This window comes from Urocampus carinirostris, chromosome 16, assembly GCF_059441175.1.
Source record: "Urocampus carinirostris isolate Australia breed hairy pipefish chromosome 16, RoL_Ucar_1.0, whole genome shotgun sequence".
In the NCBI taxonomy this organism is placed as follows: Eukaryota; Metazoa; Chordata; class Actinopteri; order Syngnathiformes; family Syngnathidae; genus Urocampus; species Urocampus carinirostris.
In genome coordinates this window covers 15,442,746-15,461,393 of record NC_142364.1, presented here as the reverse complement: position 1 = coordinate 15,461,393, position 18,648 = coordinate 15,442,746, and the positions used below count along the sequence as shown (strand labels likewise).

Here is an 18,648-nt window from a genome sequence, read left to right as displayed (position 1 = left end):
ATGTGGCGGGGGATATAAACATTATAGATTACTCGCGAAAAGGCAATTTTGTCTCATTACCACACTATTTTGAGTCACAGTACCAGAGACGGATGTTAATTTTGTTGTGCGTTTCATATGTTAGGAGTATAATGAGAAAAAAATCCTCTCACACCCCTAAAGATCGATTACCGGTAATAATAAGATATTCTATATTTATTCTTCTAAGCATTTTAAGTGACAAATTTATTTCCATTCTAACATGTGAAATGCGCAACAAAATTAACCTTTTCTCTGGTACCATGACTAAAAATAGTGTGATTACATAAAACCCAATGCCTTTTTGTAGGTCATCTCTCAACAGCACGACCTAGGTTAGAATCTCGTAACAACCAATTCATTTTTAGGTAAAAGGAAATGTGTGGCAAAATGCTCTCTGGTATTGTTCAGGGGGCTAGACCTGCACGGTTCGTCTGAACCTCAGCCCGGTTCTTTAATCTTAAATGCTCGCTATACTAGTGAAGGATTTTATACATTTGACTATAAAGGATTTTATACGATTGAATACAAGTTACATCTATTGAGTGCAATGAAGATTTTCACCGAGTAGGCTTAAGTTCAATGAGCAGTGAAAGTTCAGGGCACGCTGGTAGAAAATATTGTTTACAGGAATGCCGGGAACAGGACGTAAGGCTGATAAGATAATCAGCACATCCGATGACGCAGAAAGGCCCTGATGACGGAGGACGGCGGGCATTGTATGAGAAACGCTGTCCGATGTTTTGAGTTTTCCAGACATTGCGGCAAGGTGGTGGAGCTCATGTTGGGCTTCGTTGGCACCCCCATGGGAGGAGCCGGCACACCATCTTGCGGAAAGACGTGGGCCGAAAAAAAAGGCTGGAGGACTTGGGAGAAGGCTTGCCAGAGACTCCAACGACACTATTACGGCCGTATTCGATGGAGTTCACTTAGTTCAATCGTTAATGAAATTAAATCTGCACCCGTGTGAAAATGTCGGCTTTTCTTGTTCATCTTTTCCATCAAGAAATGCGCGCGCATTGTTGGGTGAATCTAGGTTGTGTTTGGTTAATGGAGTCCGATAACTAATTTGAACAATTTGGTAAACGATACATTTTAATATTTAATTCCCAACAGTAGGAATAAAAACCATATCGTCTTTTGAATATTTACTGGATATACACAGCTGCTGAGTCTTTTTAAGCTTGGCGGAGAAGAAGTCTGTCTGATCTAAGATAGCACCTAGCCTTATAGTGTCTTGGCCACCCACTCACCAGGGGCCACCCACTCACCAGGGGCAGGACACGGCCTTTTGTGACTATGTAAAACTCAATGGTCTTAACTGGTTCAAACGGGGTAGTGTGTGCATGAGTGCTTTTGGATAGGGAGACACCAAAGCAAGTCACAAACAAGTCACAGCAACCTAGTGGGTCAGCTCAAGTCTTCTATCTAATATCTGATCAGCCTAATCTAACAGGACCAAATGTGAAAGAGCCGCGGTTTGGGGACCACTGGTGTAACTTCTACTGGGAAAGACTATTCTATGGAAAAAAACAGAAGAGGACAGGAGCTCAAGTCCTCACACTAGGGGTACCTTGCTCCAAGTTCGACAGTGCCCCGAACGAGGCAGAACCGGCATCTGAGCTGAGTTCCGACTCGGCGTCCCTCAGGATCACCTGTCGGGTTTTCCTGCTCGAGCGCAAGGACTGCGTCCGGGAGGCGAGTTTACGGTAGGTAACGGGCAGCTGGGAGAGAAAACTGGTCCTTTTTTTCACCCGAACGGCTGAGGGGACGTTTAAGCATGAGGAAGCGTCCCTAGGAGAAGGCAGATTCTACATGCCGACTTACTGTTGGCGATGTTGGAGGCGGCGTAAGAGTCGGCCAAGCCGGAAACTTGGCTGGCCAGGCTGGCCTCGCTGGCACGGCGGTGGCATCGGATGTGAGGTACACCGGGAGAAGTAGACAGGGGCGTGTAGGCCGCGTCCACTGAAATGTGGGTGCCACCGTCTGCTGCGGAGCAACAAACAATAATTCAAGAAAACAGAAGTACCGTAAATTTATGACAGAGGACAGAGGTTCGTTCCGATTATGAGGATGACGCCCTTGATGGCGACAATTATGAGGAGAAAGACGAGGAATTTCACAATTGCGGTACGGCTTTTTTTAACAGCTACGCTTTATGCGTTGCGAGCGTGTTGGGAGTAGCGTGGTGGTACCTTTCACAGGCACGGTTTGGGATGAGAGTTACATAATTATTATTATTAAAGCTTTGAAAACTCTCTCGGTGTACCGTCTTTCTTGGTAAATATGTGTATCCATGTATAATATGTATTTGCAACTGTATATTTTTGTAATGTATTTATTTTAGAGACTTATTGCGATATGTTTTCTACGAGCGAATCAAAAAGAAGGGGCGGAGCAAACGCGGGCTGACGGGAAGTGGGGTAAAGCTGAGTTAAATCTCTTTGTTGTTGCAGCGGACAATAGTGGATATATATTTTTTCCACCCTTAACTTTGGAAATATACATTTTTTTCCTTGGATTACTTTCAACGGGACCTGGACTTTAAAGGTTTGCATTCAATTCTAACTACCGGTATCATTTTCCGTTCATGTTATCGATTCTGGTGGATGGATTGAGTACTATATTTGCAGGTTACAATCGCGGCACCTAAAGTCATGTTTGGGATAAACTTGTGACTGTGGTACATGTTTAAACGTTGACGCATGCGGCTTATATACAGGTGCGGCTTGTGTAAGGACAAAAACAATAATGTCTGCAAAATGTGGTGCGTGCGGCTTATAATCAGGTGCGCTCTATAGTCCGGATTTTACGGTATTTTGATTTCAAAACACTAAAAAGTTGTGCTTGAAGAAAAAAGTCAGTGTTTCCCATACATAGGAAGATTCAAATTCGTCCCGCAAGAGTCCCATAAACCTCCGTCTGTCCGTTATCTGCACCGCTTATCCTCAGTAGGGTCGCAGGGGTGCTGGAGCCGATCCCAGCTTTCTTCGGGCATTGGGCAGGGGACACCCTGAACTGGTTGCCAGCCAGTCGCAGGGCACACAGGGACAGACAATTCGCTCGCTCATTCACACCTAGGGACAATTTCGACCGGCCAATGAACCTGAAATGCATGTTTTTGGAATGTGGGAGGAAATTGGAGTGTCCGGAGGAAACCCACGTAAGCACGGGGAGAACATGCAAACTCCACACAGGAGGTTTTGATCTCACGATCTCAGAACTGTGCCGCACACGCGCTAACCACTGCGCCGCCGTGCTGCCCCTCTCATAAACTTGTATTGGTAAAAATGTTTATATTCAAAGATATATGTAAGTGCAAAGTTAATCAAAATAACTCTCAGATTTCTCATTTTATAAATGATCGCAAATGTCATGGTGATGTCATGGTGTGTTTTTCCACTACATAGTCTGTCAGTGTAAAGGAATCGTGGTCAGTCTACAACTCCCCCTGTGCTACACTGTGTTTGTCCCACCCCACCTGCACTGTGATTAGACGGCTGAGTAAAATGTAACATTGACAAGTGCATTTTCCTAGGTTGAACATTTTTTAACTCTCGGCTACCAGATAAAAATATTTAGCGCCGAGCATTTTGCACAGAAAACCTGCCGAGCGCCTCCTCGCACTGCCGCCGTTAAAAACGCTGCTTTGCTTTGGAAGGAATTGGAAAAATTTGCTGAGAGCAGGAAAACGCTTTGGTGGACACAGGCCCTAACTTTACCTCATAAGTTGGGCATCACTAACTTCTCGTAAACCTTCAAAGACGAAGAACCGGAATCCTGAGAGGACGCAGGCCCGTTTGACTTCAGTGAACTTTGTTTTTTAACTTTCCCAGAACAAAATGCAATTGCACCTCCAATACACTAGGGCGCAGTGGCGTCCTCATTGGCCTCAATGTTTTGTTTACATCTAGCCTTTACGCATTGCACAAAGCACAGAGTATGAAGTGTAGACCCTCAAGTGACCCCATTAAAAAATATTTACTATGGATGCAGAAACAGGCGAAAGAAGACGGGGTAAAGAGACAACCAAAAGCTGAGCACAAAGAAGTTAGATGAAGCGGACGTTGCACTTCACTGCTACCACAGAGGGAGACGAGCACAGTCCGGTGTGCTTGCTATGTCGAAATTTTGGCAGCGGACACAATCAAAAGCTGAGCACAAGGAAGTTAGATCAAGCAGACGTTGCACTTCACTGCAACCACAGAGGGAGACGAGCACAGTCCGGTGTGCTTGCTATGTCAAAATTTTGGCAGCGGACACAATCAAAAGCTGAGCACAAGGAAGTTAGATGAAGCGGACGTTGCACTTCACTGCTACCACAGAGGGAGACGAGCATGGTGTGCTTGCTATGTCAAAAATGTTGGCAGCGGACAGCATGAAGCTAAATTAATTAAGCTGTCACTTAAAGACATCATTACCCAATCTCGCTGATAAGTTTGAGTTTTTTTGAGCAAAAATGTGCCAAAAGGCGTAGATTTGGACGGAGGTGACAGGTTACCACCAATAACGAGCAATCGATGTATTGTCCCTACCAACATTAGTGATCATTTTTAAAAAAAAGATCGCTCTTGGGCGCACGCAAGAGGATTTCTTCTTCCGAGGGGGGGCATGACTGAAAAGAATTGAGAAGCACTGGTCTATAGTAGTCCTGGCTGGCAACCGGTTCAGGGTGTCCCCTGCCCACTGCCCGAATATTGCTGGGATGGGCTCCAGCACCCCCGCGACCCTACTGAGGATAAGCGGTGCAGATAATGGATGGATGATGATCTTTCGTAAATACAAGTGAATTGACTCAATAAAAAGACAAACTAAGAGGAAAATGAAGGCTGAGTACTCACTGGAGGACGGCCAGTTGAGGACAGGCACGGCGATGCAAGTCTCGTTCATGCCCGTCTCCTGACTGCGATGGAGAGCCGGCTCCATCAGGAGCTGAGGGTTGCTCTGCACCGTCTCCACTGGAAGCACAAAAAGGTCTTCTTAGAAATACAGTACATCCCCAGGATACAGTGTCCCGCCTTATAACATTTTCCCTTTACTGCAGCCAGAAATATTCCGCTATCCGTTATCTCTAATTGCTGCTCTGAGCAGGGAGCGAAAGAGCGCCTTTTCGTCTGGGCGGGTATCACTTTTTCTCGTTCTGTTCACCAAAAAGTGAACTGGGATTTTGTGATAGTGATCCATTATCCCCGTTCAGATATTGTTCCAAGCTGAAGCCGGCAGAACATATTTGTCAGGCCTGGCGGATCGTTTTTTGTCATGATTGCTGATTCAAGGCACCTGTTACTTCCCAATTGGCACCAACAGCCTTGAGAATTGATTGGCTAATAGACTCTTTTTAAACCCCCGGCTTTCAAGAGAACCCTGTCAGATCGTTGTGGACCGATGCTCCCAGCTCGGCAAGCTCTCACTTTTCAGACACTTTTGTGTTTTTCTCTGCCTGATACCCGTTGCCAACCTGTTTCCAGACCTGATTCTGCCCTGTTCTGCCATCCCGACATCCGACCTATTTTTCCCCGCTACCTGCCTGAAACCTGTTGCCGACCTTGTTTCCAAACTCGATACCGCCCTTGCTCTCCCGTCCCGGCTAACGACTAGTATTTCTGCAAATCTACGACCATCCTTGCTCGACACGGAAGTGCCACTTCCGCGTCTCTAGCCACCTGCTACCCTTGTCCGTCAACCATCGGATCGTGGAAGCAAGCCCTACTCTCCCTCTTTATTAATAAAAACTGAGCAAACGAGCGCTATTGGGTCCTGTGTCTGTTTCTGGTCCTTGACAGTTTTTGCTGTTTTTCCAGCATAAAATGAACTGCACTCGTGCAGCCGTGATACATTATGTCGATACCCATATCGCTGTGACAAGAACCGTCAGAAGGCACTTTGGATGCCTAAAATGCAAATGTCTGCGATCCATTGTCTCCGGTCGACTATTGGTGGATCAAAAATGATTTCTATGCAAGGTGTAAATGCTCTGTGCTTTACTGTTGTTATACATTCCCCCAAAATAAGTCATTTTTTAATTCAATCCATAATTCAATTTATTTGATCCCCTTAGGGGTGGTACAGTCAGTGCTCTAGCAGCAGAGCGTGCACCAAATAACTTATTTACAGCACCTGGTATTCCCAGGCCGTCTCCCTTCTGAGCACTAACCAGGCTTGACCCTGCTTAGCTTCCTGAGATCTGGAGCTATCAGGGAACGTTTGCGTGAGTGATGTATGCTAGGAGGGGCATGTTTTGGGTGTCGGATTTTAGCAAATCAATTTACCCCAAAAAATACGACTTATACTTCAGTGCGATTTCTATATGTTTTGTTCCTTCTTGATTATGCATTTTTTGGCTGGTGCAATTCATTATGATTTTTTTAATTGCATTTATTTTTTTTAATAATAATCAAGGAAGCAAGGTTTTGGGTACTGATGAGCAACAACAGTATGAGTATGGATGTTAAGAGGGGACTGTTTTAGAGTGTGATTGTGCCGACTGTGTTGTATGGTGCAGAGACTTGGAGCCTGAAGGCAGATTTAAGAAGGAAATTGAATGTTTTTGAGATGAAGTGTTTGAGGAGTATGTTAGGAGTGACTAGATTGAGAAATGAAATTGTAAGAGACAGAACTGGAGTAGTAGTGGAACTGAGCAAGCGTGTGGATAAGAGAGTAGTTTGGACACATGAAGAGGATGGATGAGGAGCGAATGTTGAAGAGGATCTACAGAGCAGAAGTCAAAGGAAGGAGACCAAGAGGAAGGCCGCGATTGACGTGAATGGATGGTGTTATGAGTGCACTGCAGGAAAGAGGTCTAAATATAATGGAAGCTAGAGCTCTTGTTGGTGATAGCAATGAGTAGAGATGTGTTGTGAAAGGATAGTGGGATGTTTGGACGCGTTCTAAGGGATGGGCTGGACACCTGTATGATGCAGCAGGGGTAAACCAGTGAAATCTGTCGGGCCCTGCTGTTGAACAGAAGAGTGTGTTGTGTCACCCTGACCCGAGTGACACGGCCGCTTTCTGGTGTCCCGTTTCATCTGGAGGGCCAAAAGCATGACCAACTTGGGTGCCGATGTGCTTAACTTGTTTGGATGTTTGGGAATTTGGGTTGGCCATTGTCCCCCCCAAAAATTGTGTGTGTTTTTTGCTACTTTTTTCCTTTTTATTTTCTTTTCTTTTATTTTCTTGATTTTTGTATGTGGTGTCTTGCTGTCGGTCACCCCTCTAGAGGGATATGACCAGGGTAGATAGTAGATAAATAGATCAGGTGCAATTTATAATCCAAAAATAACTAATAAATATTGTTTAGTAACTCGCCCAACACCGTCGTACTCACCCAGGAGAGCCGAGTGTCCGTCTCCCAGAGGAAAGCGTTGATACCGGGGTACACCGAAGGGAGGTAGAAGGTGGAAGCGTTTGTCCAAGAGAGGCTCCAGGCGGGAGGCCGAGGGGTCTGCAGGGTGGAACAGGTTGTAGACCTGCTGGCAGGCCGGACGCAGGGCCGTCACTGAGAAGTCAAAATCCAGACATTAGAAAACCAGAGTACATCGCATATCGATTCCAGCGAAATCGGGTCCTCACCGTCCAAGGAGGGCACCACGGTTTTCCTAAGGGCGAGCACCAGGCCCAGTGGAGATCCGAAGAGGAAGAAGTCGGTCACCTCGAAGTCGAACTTGCCCAGGGAGCCGCCCTCCAGCATGGTGCTGTTGCTGGAGCGCCGAGAGCACGACTCGGCGTGGATCACGCTGGAGTGCAGGCTGGGATCCGAAACAGACTGAATCAGGGGTTTCCAACATGGAGGACAGCTGAGGTATCTGTGGGCCTGTTCTGAAAATAGCTTACTAGTGTGACTAAGTGACTGGCTGACTAACCCTAATAATAACCTGTACAGCCCTTTGAGACTCTTTGTGATTAAGGGCTATACAAATCAAAATGACTTGACTTGACCTACTTCCAAAAGTCAACCTGGTTATTACACAGTAACAACATAGGAATAACATGCTAAATGGTCTACATTTTTATAGAGCTTTACAAGACACCTCCCAAAGTGCTTTACAATATGCTTTACACTTACTCATTCACACACACACACACAGATAGCCAGAGGCAGTCAGGTAAGGCGCCTAATGCCTATCATGGGCATGAGGGGTTCAGTGTTTGGCATTTAACTTGGAGGAATCGAACCTGCGACCCATCAGTCTCAAGACGAGCGCTTTACCTCCTGAGCAACCTCCTGCGTAATAAGTTGTTATCTTAGAATTGGATTCTGTATCCAACTTTGCACTAATGAGGAACAGGCAGTAGCTCTCAGCTTGAAAAGGGTTGGTGACACCTACACTACACAATACAGCGACATCCAGTGGTCAAATATTACACACTGTCTCTTTAAATGTGCACTGAAGGGCAGATTTTAAAGACCTAAACATTTGATGTTCCAGCGGGTGCTTTAAATCGTTGAACATTCTTGAATTTTAAAGTTGCGTTTTCACGGTTTGAAACGCGCTTGAATTTTGGGAGAATGCTTGTAAATGCTTGAAATTGTTGCCATGTGTCTCAGCAGTGTGGCCACGCATTAAATATAAAAAACAAAACAAATCTGCTTAAAAATGACACTAACACGCCTGCTCTGGTGGCTTCATTTTGCCATTGAATTTCTTCTTCCCTCATGAATTACGGCGGCTGGCATTAGTTTTTATTTGGTGTTGTCAAGTGAAATGTCATTACCCTCTATGGGTCATGCCAAAGAAGTGCAAAATGCTGGAAGGCTGCCATTTTAATGATTGATGGCTAGAAAACGGGAAATACATATAGTTTTGCTACTTTGGCCATGTCAAAAATTATTGTAGTATTATACAGTGCGAAATTGTAAAGGGAAGAATTTCCTGCAACTAGGAGTTGAATGCATGTAACTGTAAATGTAATTTTAATTTACTATGATTTATTTTTTTATTCTATCGGGCGAAAATAAATAAGTAATAACTGGGTATGTCACGGTTGCCATGGCGCCCTATGGGCCCCGCCTGGGTGGCGCCAGCTGCGGCTTGTTGACAAATTGGCATTCCGTCTATTTAAGCTCAGTGCTCTCACTCTTCCTTAGTCAGTCCATCAACGAACCTCTGCCCCGCAGGACGTGGGTTTCTACTCAGTCCTGTTTCCGGTTGGTATTTCCTGTCCAGTATTGTTTCCGTTTATTTTGTCCTGTTTAATATCGGTTTCCAGTTTTTTCTTGGTTTAGGCTGCTAATGGGCGTAATTGTGAACTCCCTAAAATGAACTGCATTGATTTGGCCGTAATCCATTACCCCTAGGGTAAGAGAGTAAGTTTTATGTCATGCATAGTTCCCGTCTAGTTTGTCCTGTTTATTTTCGATATCCTGTTTTGACATCAATCCTGTCTGTCCCATCCTGTCCGGTATCGACCCCATCTGTCCGATATCTGCTCAGGCAATTGGTATCGATCTCGTCGGCCCTGGCTTCCTGTCGTTCAATGCCAGACTGCTGCCTGACGTGCATGACTCATTACATTTCCCGTAAAATAAAAGGCTTGTGTGAGAAACGTCACGCATTTGGGTCCTGATCCTGTTCCGGTTCATGACAAGGTACCATTTGCCTGTTTTATTTTCTCACTCATCTTCTAACCCTTTCTTCCCTTCTGCAGTTTTTTCCCTCCATTTTAATAATGTATTCATTCTTTTTTTTTCTGTATTTCCTACTATTAGTTATATCTATTATGGGTTATTTTCCTCTACGGGGGGAAAAAAGGTGATTAAATGAGTGAGGAAATGAACTGCCACTGGCTTACCTGGACAGAAAAGCCTGATGGTGCTTGATGGTGTCGAGCTCGTAGGTTGAAGAGTCGCTACGTTTCCGCGGCAGCTGCTTTTTGGGGTCTTCGGGACCCGAACTTCGGGGGATGTCGATGTTGCTCCGGCTCAAATGCCGACTCCCCTCCAGCGTGGGCGAAGAGGGCGAGGCGCTGTTGATGATGATGCCGGGAGAAAGCAGCTCTGTGTCCTGGACGGGCAGAGGGGGGTAATAACGGGTTACATTTGCTCTCTTGCATTTATTTGAATACGTTTTGGGACATTTTGTACTTCTAAGAGTTGTTTTCAATCGCTATACTTTTCATTTGAGTAGATTTGTGAAGAAGAAACTGTACTCTTACTCTGCTACATTGAAGCCGTTACTTAAATCCCCTCCACGTAAGTACGCGTCTGGAATTTTTCGTGTCCACAAACGTATACAATTCAAACTTTGCAGTATTTCTGCCTAAGGACAGTCAGATCTCCAAGACGTCATACGAAATGCTGGTCTGCTATTTGTTTGCGTCACGGCATCATAAGAATGCTGATATGCTATCAGCTGAACTACCTCCCACAATGCTTTCTCGCTTTTCAATTGGTTTAAAACCTTGTGTGCTTTATAAAGACTGTGTTTCAGTGATCAAATACTTTATTTGTACAAGGCTTGCAGAAATGCTAAATGGAGAAGCAAAAACATGATAACCATGGAAACAAGATTTGTGATTATAAGGAAATAAATCAAGTCAAGTCATGTTTATTTGTATAACCCTTAATTGCAAAGAGTCTCAAAGGACTGCACAGACCACAGACTATTGCAACTACAGACTATTATTACACCATCCCCTGATCTAAAACCTACACGAGGGCAAGGAAAAAAACTCAATAATCTCAGGAAAATTAAGAAATTTTACAAAGACGGCACACAAATAACTACCCTTTAAGTAGGATGGCTGTAACCCACATAGAAGTGGGACTATTATTAAAAAAGGAGGCAATTAAAGCAAATAAATCTTCTAAGAACACGACAATTATTACTAATAAAAGTTTTAAAATTGGTTTCTTTTTTTCAATCCAGAGTATCCGCTAGCCTCTGCATCCACCTGCTACTCCACTCGACCAGCTTGAATCACGTCACACCAAAATCAAATAAACGTTATCTTTTACATGTATATCTATTTATGATTATACATTATACGTAAGTAGTATTTATTTTAACGTTTTTATCAGGGGGTGCCGAGGGTTTGGAATTCATATGTTTTTAACCCCTGCACGCCAATTTCTCTTTGTGATCCCCATTTAGGAACGGATTCATGTCATATGTGAATAATGATAATGGAAAAGAGTCACCTGCACACTGACAGCACTGCCCCGCCTGCTGCTGTTGGGACTTTCCATTACCAAAACGGAACTACTGCAAAGGGCATCGAAACCCAGGATGCCTCCCACGCAATCTCCGATCACACACACCTGGAAAAAAACACAATACAGGTAAGCGGGTGTTTTTCCGTTTTTTCTCTACTAAAAAAAAAGAAACTCGTTTCAGGAAAGACCTGTCCGTTGAAGGAGGCTCCTTCGAGCGACCTGATGAAGTCGGCGTAGACCTGATTGGCCCTGAGGATGACGGCGGCCACGGCGTCTTGATATTGGGGTGCCGAGGTGGCCAGGAGAGGAAGTGCCGCCAGCGGGATGTGGTCCTGGCTGCTCGAGAGGCAACCCTCGTCGTAACTGTACGGACTCAGGCTAAAGAGAAGGAAAAGACCAGTTATTGTCAGAATCAATGTTCCCTGTAATTTTCCACGGTTTTGAGCGTTCACACAAAGTCGGTGAGCAACGCTTGAAACAACAGTGAGCAACAGCAATCCCAAGTGTGGCAACTAATCCATTTTGCTGAGTTTCCGGCAATGCAAAATTATTTTTCTCTTTTGAATGAATTGACTCATGTACTATTGCAAAGGTTGTACAGCCTGCAAATGTCATTCTTACAATTCTTTCACAAGATATCCATTTCTTTTTATTTCCTGATATATTTTCTCGTATAATATTAACATTTTGGGGGCTTATTTAGTCAGTTGTAAAATACAGAACTGTACTTAATCACATTTTTTAGTGGAAGTACAATGTTGGCAACAAGATTCACTTGATATAATTGGAAATTATTTGAATGCAACACAAACTTTTTGATTGGCTGGCAACCAGTTCAGGGTGTCCCCTGCCCACTGCCCGATGATTGCTGGGATGGGCTCCAGCACCCCCGCAACCCTACACCGCGACCCTACTCATTTGCTACACCGCGAGGATAAGCGGTGTAGCAAATGAGAAATGAGACAAACTTTTTCTTCTTTTTTCCGTGTTTTTTTTCTACTTTTTTTAAAAAATTCCTTTAAAAAAAAATCTCATTCTGTTTATTTTTTCCGAGCTGTTACTTTTTTCTTTTTGTTCTCTATTTACTTTTTTCCTCCTTTTCTTTTTTTCTGGCTTTTTTCTAAAATGTTCCTTCTTTTTTCTCTTCCTTTTGTTTCTTTTTTTCTCAGCTTTTCACTACTTTTTCATTTTGGTATTGTTTTCTTTTTTGTTATATTCCCCCCTTCCTTTAAGTCATGTTGTGCATAAGTTTACATAATATTTGGTCATGTTGGGATTAAAGAAGCAAAAACAACCTGAAGAGCCGTTTAGGACCCGAAAGAGTCGGTTCCTTTTGGAGACCCGAGCCGAAGAAGCCGGTTCTCGACAAACTCTACTAACTTTACTCAACTTCGTTCTACTACGACTCGACTTCAAAATACCGCATTTAGGACACAACGTCGGGGAACCCGTGTATTTTTACCTTCATGCACTGTGACATTGACTTAAATCGCTTCTTAATTAGTAATTCTGAGCCCTCATTTTTGTGCGCTGGCTAGATTTTCTTGTGCGCTGAGAATGTGCGAGCAGTGCGCAATTGCGCACGTGCGCAGCTTAGAGGGAACACTGGTCAGAATCCGTTTTAGGTGAGACAAAAACTTCAGCTAGGCAAGCTTTTGTACTCTCCAACTTTGTTTTGCCCTGTTTCCCTGCCTGATACGTGTTGCCGACCTTTTTTCTGCACCCGTCTCTGCTTTTACTCCTCTGTCCCGGCCATCGCCCTGTTTTGCCCTGTTTCCTGCCTGATACCTGTTACCAACCTCTTTTTGGACCCGTTTCTGTTTTGCTCCCCGGTCCTGGCCATCAGCCTATTTTCTCGCTGTCAACGACTACCCTCGCTCGACACGGAAGTGCCACTTCCACGTTCCTGCCATCTGCTACCCGTGACCGACGATCATCGGATTGTGGATGGAAGCACTGCTCTCTTTCCTAATAAAAACTGAGTAAAACGAACGCTTTTGGGTCCTGTCTCCGTTCCTGGCTTGTGACAAGGTGAGGTTGAATTAAGGTCTAAATCTGCCTTTAATACTACAGTATATTCTATACTCTTACACCCAACGTATGCTTTTATACTCTTCTTCTTTCTATAGTGTTCCATAAGTGTGTGGTTTTATTATTTCGCAAACATCTTCAAGGTCAGGAGAATAAGTTCTCAGGCACCAAAGAATGTGCCTTTTATTAAAAAGCTACAACTTGCAGGGCACTTTGAGGCCTGCTAGCAGGTTAATCAGCGATGGGTTTGACTCCCACATTTCAAGAAGCTCAAAAGCATGCGTTTCTTCTCACAGAGACGCATTGTGTTTACAAAGTTTCATTATCCCTATTGCTCATTTATTATACTCGCACGCCATCTAGCGACCAACATTATATACTGCATTTAAATATGGGATTCCTGTCTAAACCAATCAGATGAATTTCCTGTGTTCATATAAACCAATCAGATGTGTAGTTTCCTTCTTGTGTTTTACAATAAACTGTCCCTTTAAAAAAAAATCACCAGATGATGGCAGTAGCCCCTTGGCCACTTTAACCTTGGCTTTCTGTGACAATTTTAGCCTACCCCATTTCCGGCTTGGCCACTGCTAATAAAAAAAAGGAAAGTTGACTGTGAGGGCCAGGACAAGTGGAAATGGGGGTATTTTTTCGCTGATATCCGGAACAACTGCGTCTTCCTATTTTGGCATGAGCCTGTGGCTGTTTTCAAAGAATTCCATATTAAAATGCCCTGCTGAATCAACCACGCTGACTGAAAAAATCTACCCGGAAACGAACGCTGCGAAAAGGTGAAGCAACTGAAAGCTGTTTTAACGAGACCCTGCGAGTCAAATGAAAATGCTACAAAGGCAAGTTACGAGGTCGAGACGCTGATCGCCAAGCACTGCAAACCTTTCACTCAGGGTGAATTTATTAAAGACTGCTCAAAGAATGCCAGACTAAATAGTCGGCCCTCACACATTTTCAGTTAACCAATTCTGGTCAATATTTCACTGAAATCAAAAACTAACCGTGCAGAAAATGAAACAGACCTTAGCAGCAACTCGTATGAAGGTACATAAAAACTTAAATATCTCCTTGATTTTTTTTTTTACAATTAATAAAAAAATACTACCAACATGACTTTAGGTGACTTAAAACAAAAAGTGCATTGAAATTTCAATGGAGCTTGCGAATTGAAAAGTGTGGGCACTCCTGTTTGAGAGCTGGATTGATGAATTAATGTTATGGTAAGAGCTAATCATTCGGCCTTCCACTTTAGCATGCTTTTTATGCTCTCTCTCACTACTAAACACATGCTTGATTGACGAACAAATTATAAAAGCTAAATTATCAATCTCCACCTGAATGTGCTTTCCTAAAACAAATTAACTACTCTTTTTACCTTATGTCTAAACCACGAACACAATTTTCTACCACTGCCTTTTTAAAAACTCAATATTATCAGCAGTCTTGATTCACAGCATGTCAGGACTCCGAAGTTAGCAGAGCTTCTGCTGTTTACTCCACTCTGACGTTTTTCTTCCTGCTTCAGTTGCTCCGCCCCCAGTTGCTTATCCAGTCAGAAGGCACAGGGAGGGAAGTTTCAGAGACAGAAGGCGAGAGAGAGGGAGAGAAAGGCTCTGCTGTAGCTGAGCCTCAATAATTGGCTCGCTGATACCAATATCCGTCAAATTCTCAAACATCGGTGCCGATAATCGTCCCGCCTGATAATCGGCCGACCTCTAATTAAAAGCAGTGCCTATTTTAACTTACTTGGACACCAAGGAGAAGGCTTCCACGCAGACGGCGGGACAGGGAACGGTCCGAATAGCGATGCGGCCGAGGGCCGCCGGGTAGTGAACCCTCATCACCGTCTCGAAGGCGCCGCTCAGCGTGTTTACGTCCGCTTGCTTGCTGTTCTGCTCGCCTGGCATCACAAAATCCAGAACGTTGTCAAAAACTCATTCGGTGCCAAAACGCATGAATCTGTTTTCAGAAGCATTGTCCCTGAATGCAAAAATGAAAAAAGTTACAAAGGGTTTGGCACAGCTCATCATTAAGTACCGTAAATTCCGGACTATAAGCCGCTACTTTTTTCCCAAACGTTCAACCCTGTCATTTTTCTAACAGTCGCCAGCGGCGCTCGAGTACAAAAGGTAAGATTTAGACCGGTGGAATATATGCGCCGAGGAAGACTGCAACTTTTTAGCTTGTGCACAAATTAAATTAACGTAGAAATATCCTCACCATGCAAATAGCAAAAAGAAAGGCACATGACGTAGCTTTCAAGCTAAATGCAATCGAGCAGTCCGATAAAGAAGGAAACAGAGCTACTGCACGTAAACTTTGCTTTGCGGGCGTGTTGCTAGCGTGTTTTTAAGTAAGGGAGCGTGGGAGGACGTCTATATGATACAGTCCCTTTCCCATACTGGGGAAGACGACTTTGTTGACGTCAGTTATAATGAGGAAGATGAGGGCGGTTTAACATCATTACTAAAAGTTCGGTATGTTTCTTAAACAGAGGCGCTTACTGTGTTGCGAGCGTGTTCCTAGTAGCGTTTTGCTACCCTTCACAGACACGGTTTGGGATGAAAGTTATAATATGATTATTAAAGCTTTGAAAACTCTCTCAGTGTACCATCTTTCTTTGTAAATATGTGTAACCATGTATAATATGTATTTGCAACTGTATGTACGAAAACCACGGGAGCTGACGGGAAGTGAAGTAAACGTGAGACGTGTTTGTGGACGCGGCAGACAATAGTGGATATATATTTTTCCGAACCTTACCTTTGGAAATATACACTTTTTTCCTTGGATTACTTTCAACGGGACCCGGACTCTGCAGGTCCGCATCAAACTTTAAGTACCGGTATCATTTTCCGTTCATTTTGCCGGCTGTGTACTTTAATGAAGGACAATCAGTTTCAATCGCGGGACTCAAAGTCGGGTTTGGGTTAAATTTGTGATCGTATTACATGTTTTAATGTGGGCGCATGCGGCTTATATACAGGTGCGGCTTGTGTAAGTACAAAAGCGGTTATCCTCTTAAAATGTGGTGGGTGCGGCTTATAATCAGGTGCGCCCTATAGTCCGGAATTTACGGTACCCATAATATTTACAAAAACAAATGGTGAAGCAACAATGACAGACAAAAAAACTCTCAATGGCAGTATTGTTCCTTACAAGATCTCATTGATTTGTATTTTACCTGAGCCCGTGTCCAGAATGTTCCCTCCGTGTAGGACCAGGATCAGCACGTGAATTTTGGACTGCTGAGGACACTGCTGCGATGCCTACGGCAGGAAAAAACTGATGAGATGAATATTTCTCAAATTTGAATAAACTGTAAAGGATACAGTGCCTAGGAAATTAGTGACCCCTTCAGGAACCTTTTGTCACATTGCAAAATTTTAAGCTTCAAACTTGAAGCGAAACGACTGAAAATATGTTTTCTAAGAATCAACAACATGTGAGACACATTTGTGAAGTGGAACCAAATTATGTCAACATTTTATAATATATCTACAGTGAAAATACTGAAATGTAGGTGTTGCAAAAGTATTGGCCCCCAGTTATGATCCAATGTCGACCTAACCGACTAACCATGACAAACAGAGGGAAACTGTGTGCTCTTAAGTCTCAGTTTAAATGGACCTAAACACATAGCATTCTGAAGCATTATGACCAATTTATGAAGACCAAAGAACACACCTGGCAGGTCCGGGATAAGGTTTTGGAAAGTTCACAAGCAGGACTGGGATTCAAGAAGATTTCACAACATTTACACATCTCCCAGTACCCTGTGTAAGCAATACTGTAAAAATAGCGAGAGCATAAAACCACTCCAAACCTATCAAGAAGTCTCCGTGCCTTTAAACTTTCAGCTCAGACAAAAGAGAAACTAATCAGGGAAGCAACCAAGAGACCCATTATCACATTGGATGACCTGCAGGAATTCCTGGCTCAGGTAGGACAATCTATACATAAAAGTACTATTAGGCGAGGTTATCACTGCAGTAAAATCGCAACCTGAATCCAATCTGATAAAGTCCGTCAGAACGGCACATATCCTATTTTTTAACACCAGACCCAGGCCACTTTCATTTGCGGTCCTAAATCCGAAACATATCTGATCTTTTGGAATGCTACTTCTGAGTGAGTGGTCGAGACGCATTCACTTTATTTTGTAACTTATGGGAACAGCCAACATCGCATCACATACAACTGGATTTAGAATATGTTGCTCGACATTACTACTGTGAACAACAGTATCCTCTAGTGATCGTCAACGATATTTACATTCAAATTACAACACACAGAGGTCAATGAATTGGGGGGAAGTGAGGTTTAAGGTTTAATTAATATTTCAGGGGGACAACGCTCCGCCGCTAAAATCCATGAGTACTTCCGTAAACATGAGCCCATTGCGTGTGACGTCACGTGTCCTCTTCTGCGTATGCGAACCAGCTGTGGCGTTCACACAGGAGATGAAGTCGCATAGAAGTCACATTTAGTTAAAAATGTAAACAATCTCACAAAAACATCAGATTTTACCAAGTAAACAGAATTGAGCCTTAAACTCTGCAGTGTGGACCTAACCCTAGTTGTAACTGAATAAATCTAAAAAAGGCCTGTTTGGCGTTTGCAAGAAGCCACATGGGAGACACAAACATCATGTAGAATAAGGTGCTCTGGTCAGATGAGAGCAAAATGGGAATTTTTAGGCTGAATGAAAAGTGTTACATTTGCACAGGAGTAACACAGCACAGCATCCCGGAAACACCATTCACACCGTCAAACATGGTGGTGGCAGCATCGTGGTCTGCTGTTGTTCTGTTTCAAGATGTGCAAAACTTATAGAGACATACCTAAAAAGACTTTTGGCTGTGATTGCAGCAAACAGGAGGTTATACAAAGTATTAACGCAAAGGGGGGTCAATATTTTCGCAACGCCTACTTTTCAGGTTTTTATCCTGAAATATGGCAATAAGTCTTGTGGGCCAATACTTTTGCAAGGCACTGTACCTGGGCTTGCGTCTCCTCGTTGGTCATGGCGCCAAATTCCCCGCCCGATTCGGGATAAAGCGTTTCTGCGAAACAAAGGCACGCGTCAGTCACGATGCGGATGTGGGCGGGGCCAAAATGGCCGCCGCGTTACCTTGCCCCTCGTCCACTTCGATGGTTTCGATCTTGTCCATCAGGTCGTTGGAGCTCCACTTGGTGATCTCCTTGGGGAAGGCCTCCTCGCCGTCAGAGAAACTGTCTAAAAAGCACGTCACGTATGAAGTAAGGTCGATCTCGAAAAGGCAGAAAAACGCGCAAAAAGAGATATCGCACCCGCAGAAATGTTACTTGTGTGTGAATCAAAAACAGGGATTTGGGTTCCAAAACGTGGCCAAGGGGCCCATCCTGTAGACCAGGGGTGTCAAACTCATTTTAACTCGGGGGCCACACGATAG

At 43.8% G+C, this 18,648-nt stretch overlaps 1 protein-coding gene across 3 annotated transcripts in view; it reads right to left on the bottom strand.

Annotated features, from left to right (window-relative positions):
- Nucleotides 1–18,648, bottom strand: part of pitpnm2 (phosphatidylinositol transfer protein, membrane-associated 2) — an 80,264-nt gene that overhangs the window by 19,768 nt on the left and 41,848 nt on the right. Inside the window, exons 8-19 of one of the 3 annotated variants that reach the window (XM_088355650.1) lie at nt 18,348–18,452; nt 18,215–18,279; nt 16,398–16,482; nt 14,960–15,113; nt 11,359–11,548; nt 11,156–11,275; nt 9,808–10,019; nt 7,588–7,763; nt 7,343–7,513; nt 4,860–4,976; nt 1,846–2,007; nt 1,592–1,780 (exon numbers count right to left, since the gene is read on the bottom strand). In XM_088355650.1, the coding sequence (XP_088211776.1) occupies nt 1,592–1,780; nt 1,846–2,007; nt 4,860–4,976; nt 7,343–7,513; nt 7,588–7,763; nt 9,808–10,019; nt 11,156–11,275; nt 11,359–11,548; nt 14,960–15,113; nt 16,398–16,482; nt 18,215–18,279; nt 18,348–18,452 (1,746 nt within the window). The remainder of the gene's footprint in view (nt 1–1,591; nt 1,781–1,845; nt 2,008–4,859; nt 4,977–7,342; nt 7,514–7,587; nt 7,764–9,807; nt 10,020–11,155; nt 11,276–11,358; nt 11,549–14,959; nt 15,114–16,397; nt 16,483–18,214; nt 18,280–18,347; nt 18,453–18,648) is intronic. The other 2 variants (XM_088355651.1, XM_088355652.1) reach the window with 2 other exon arrangements.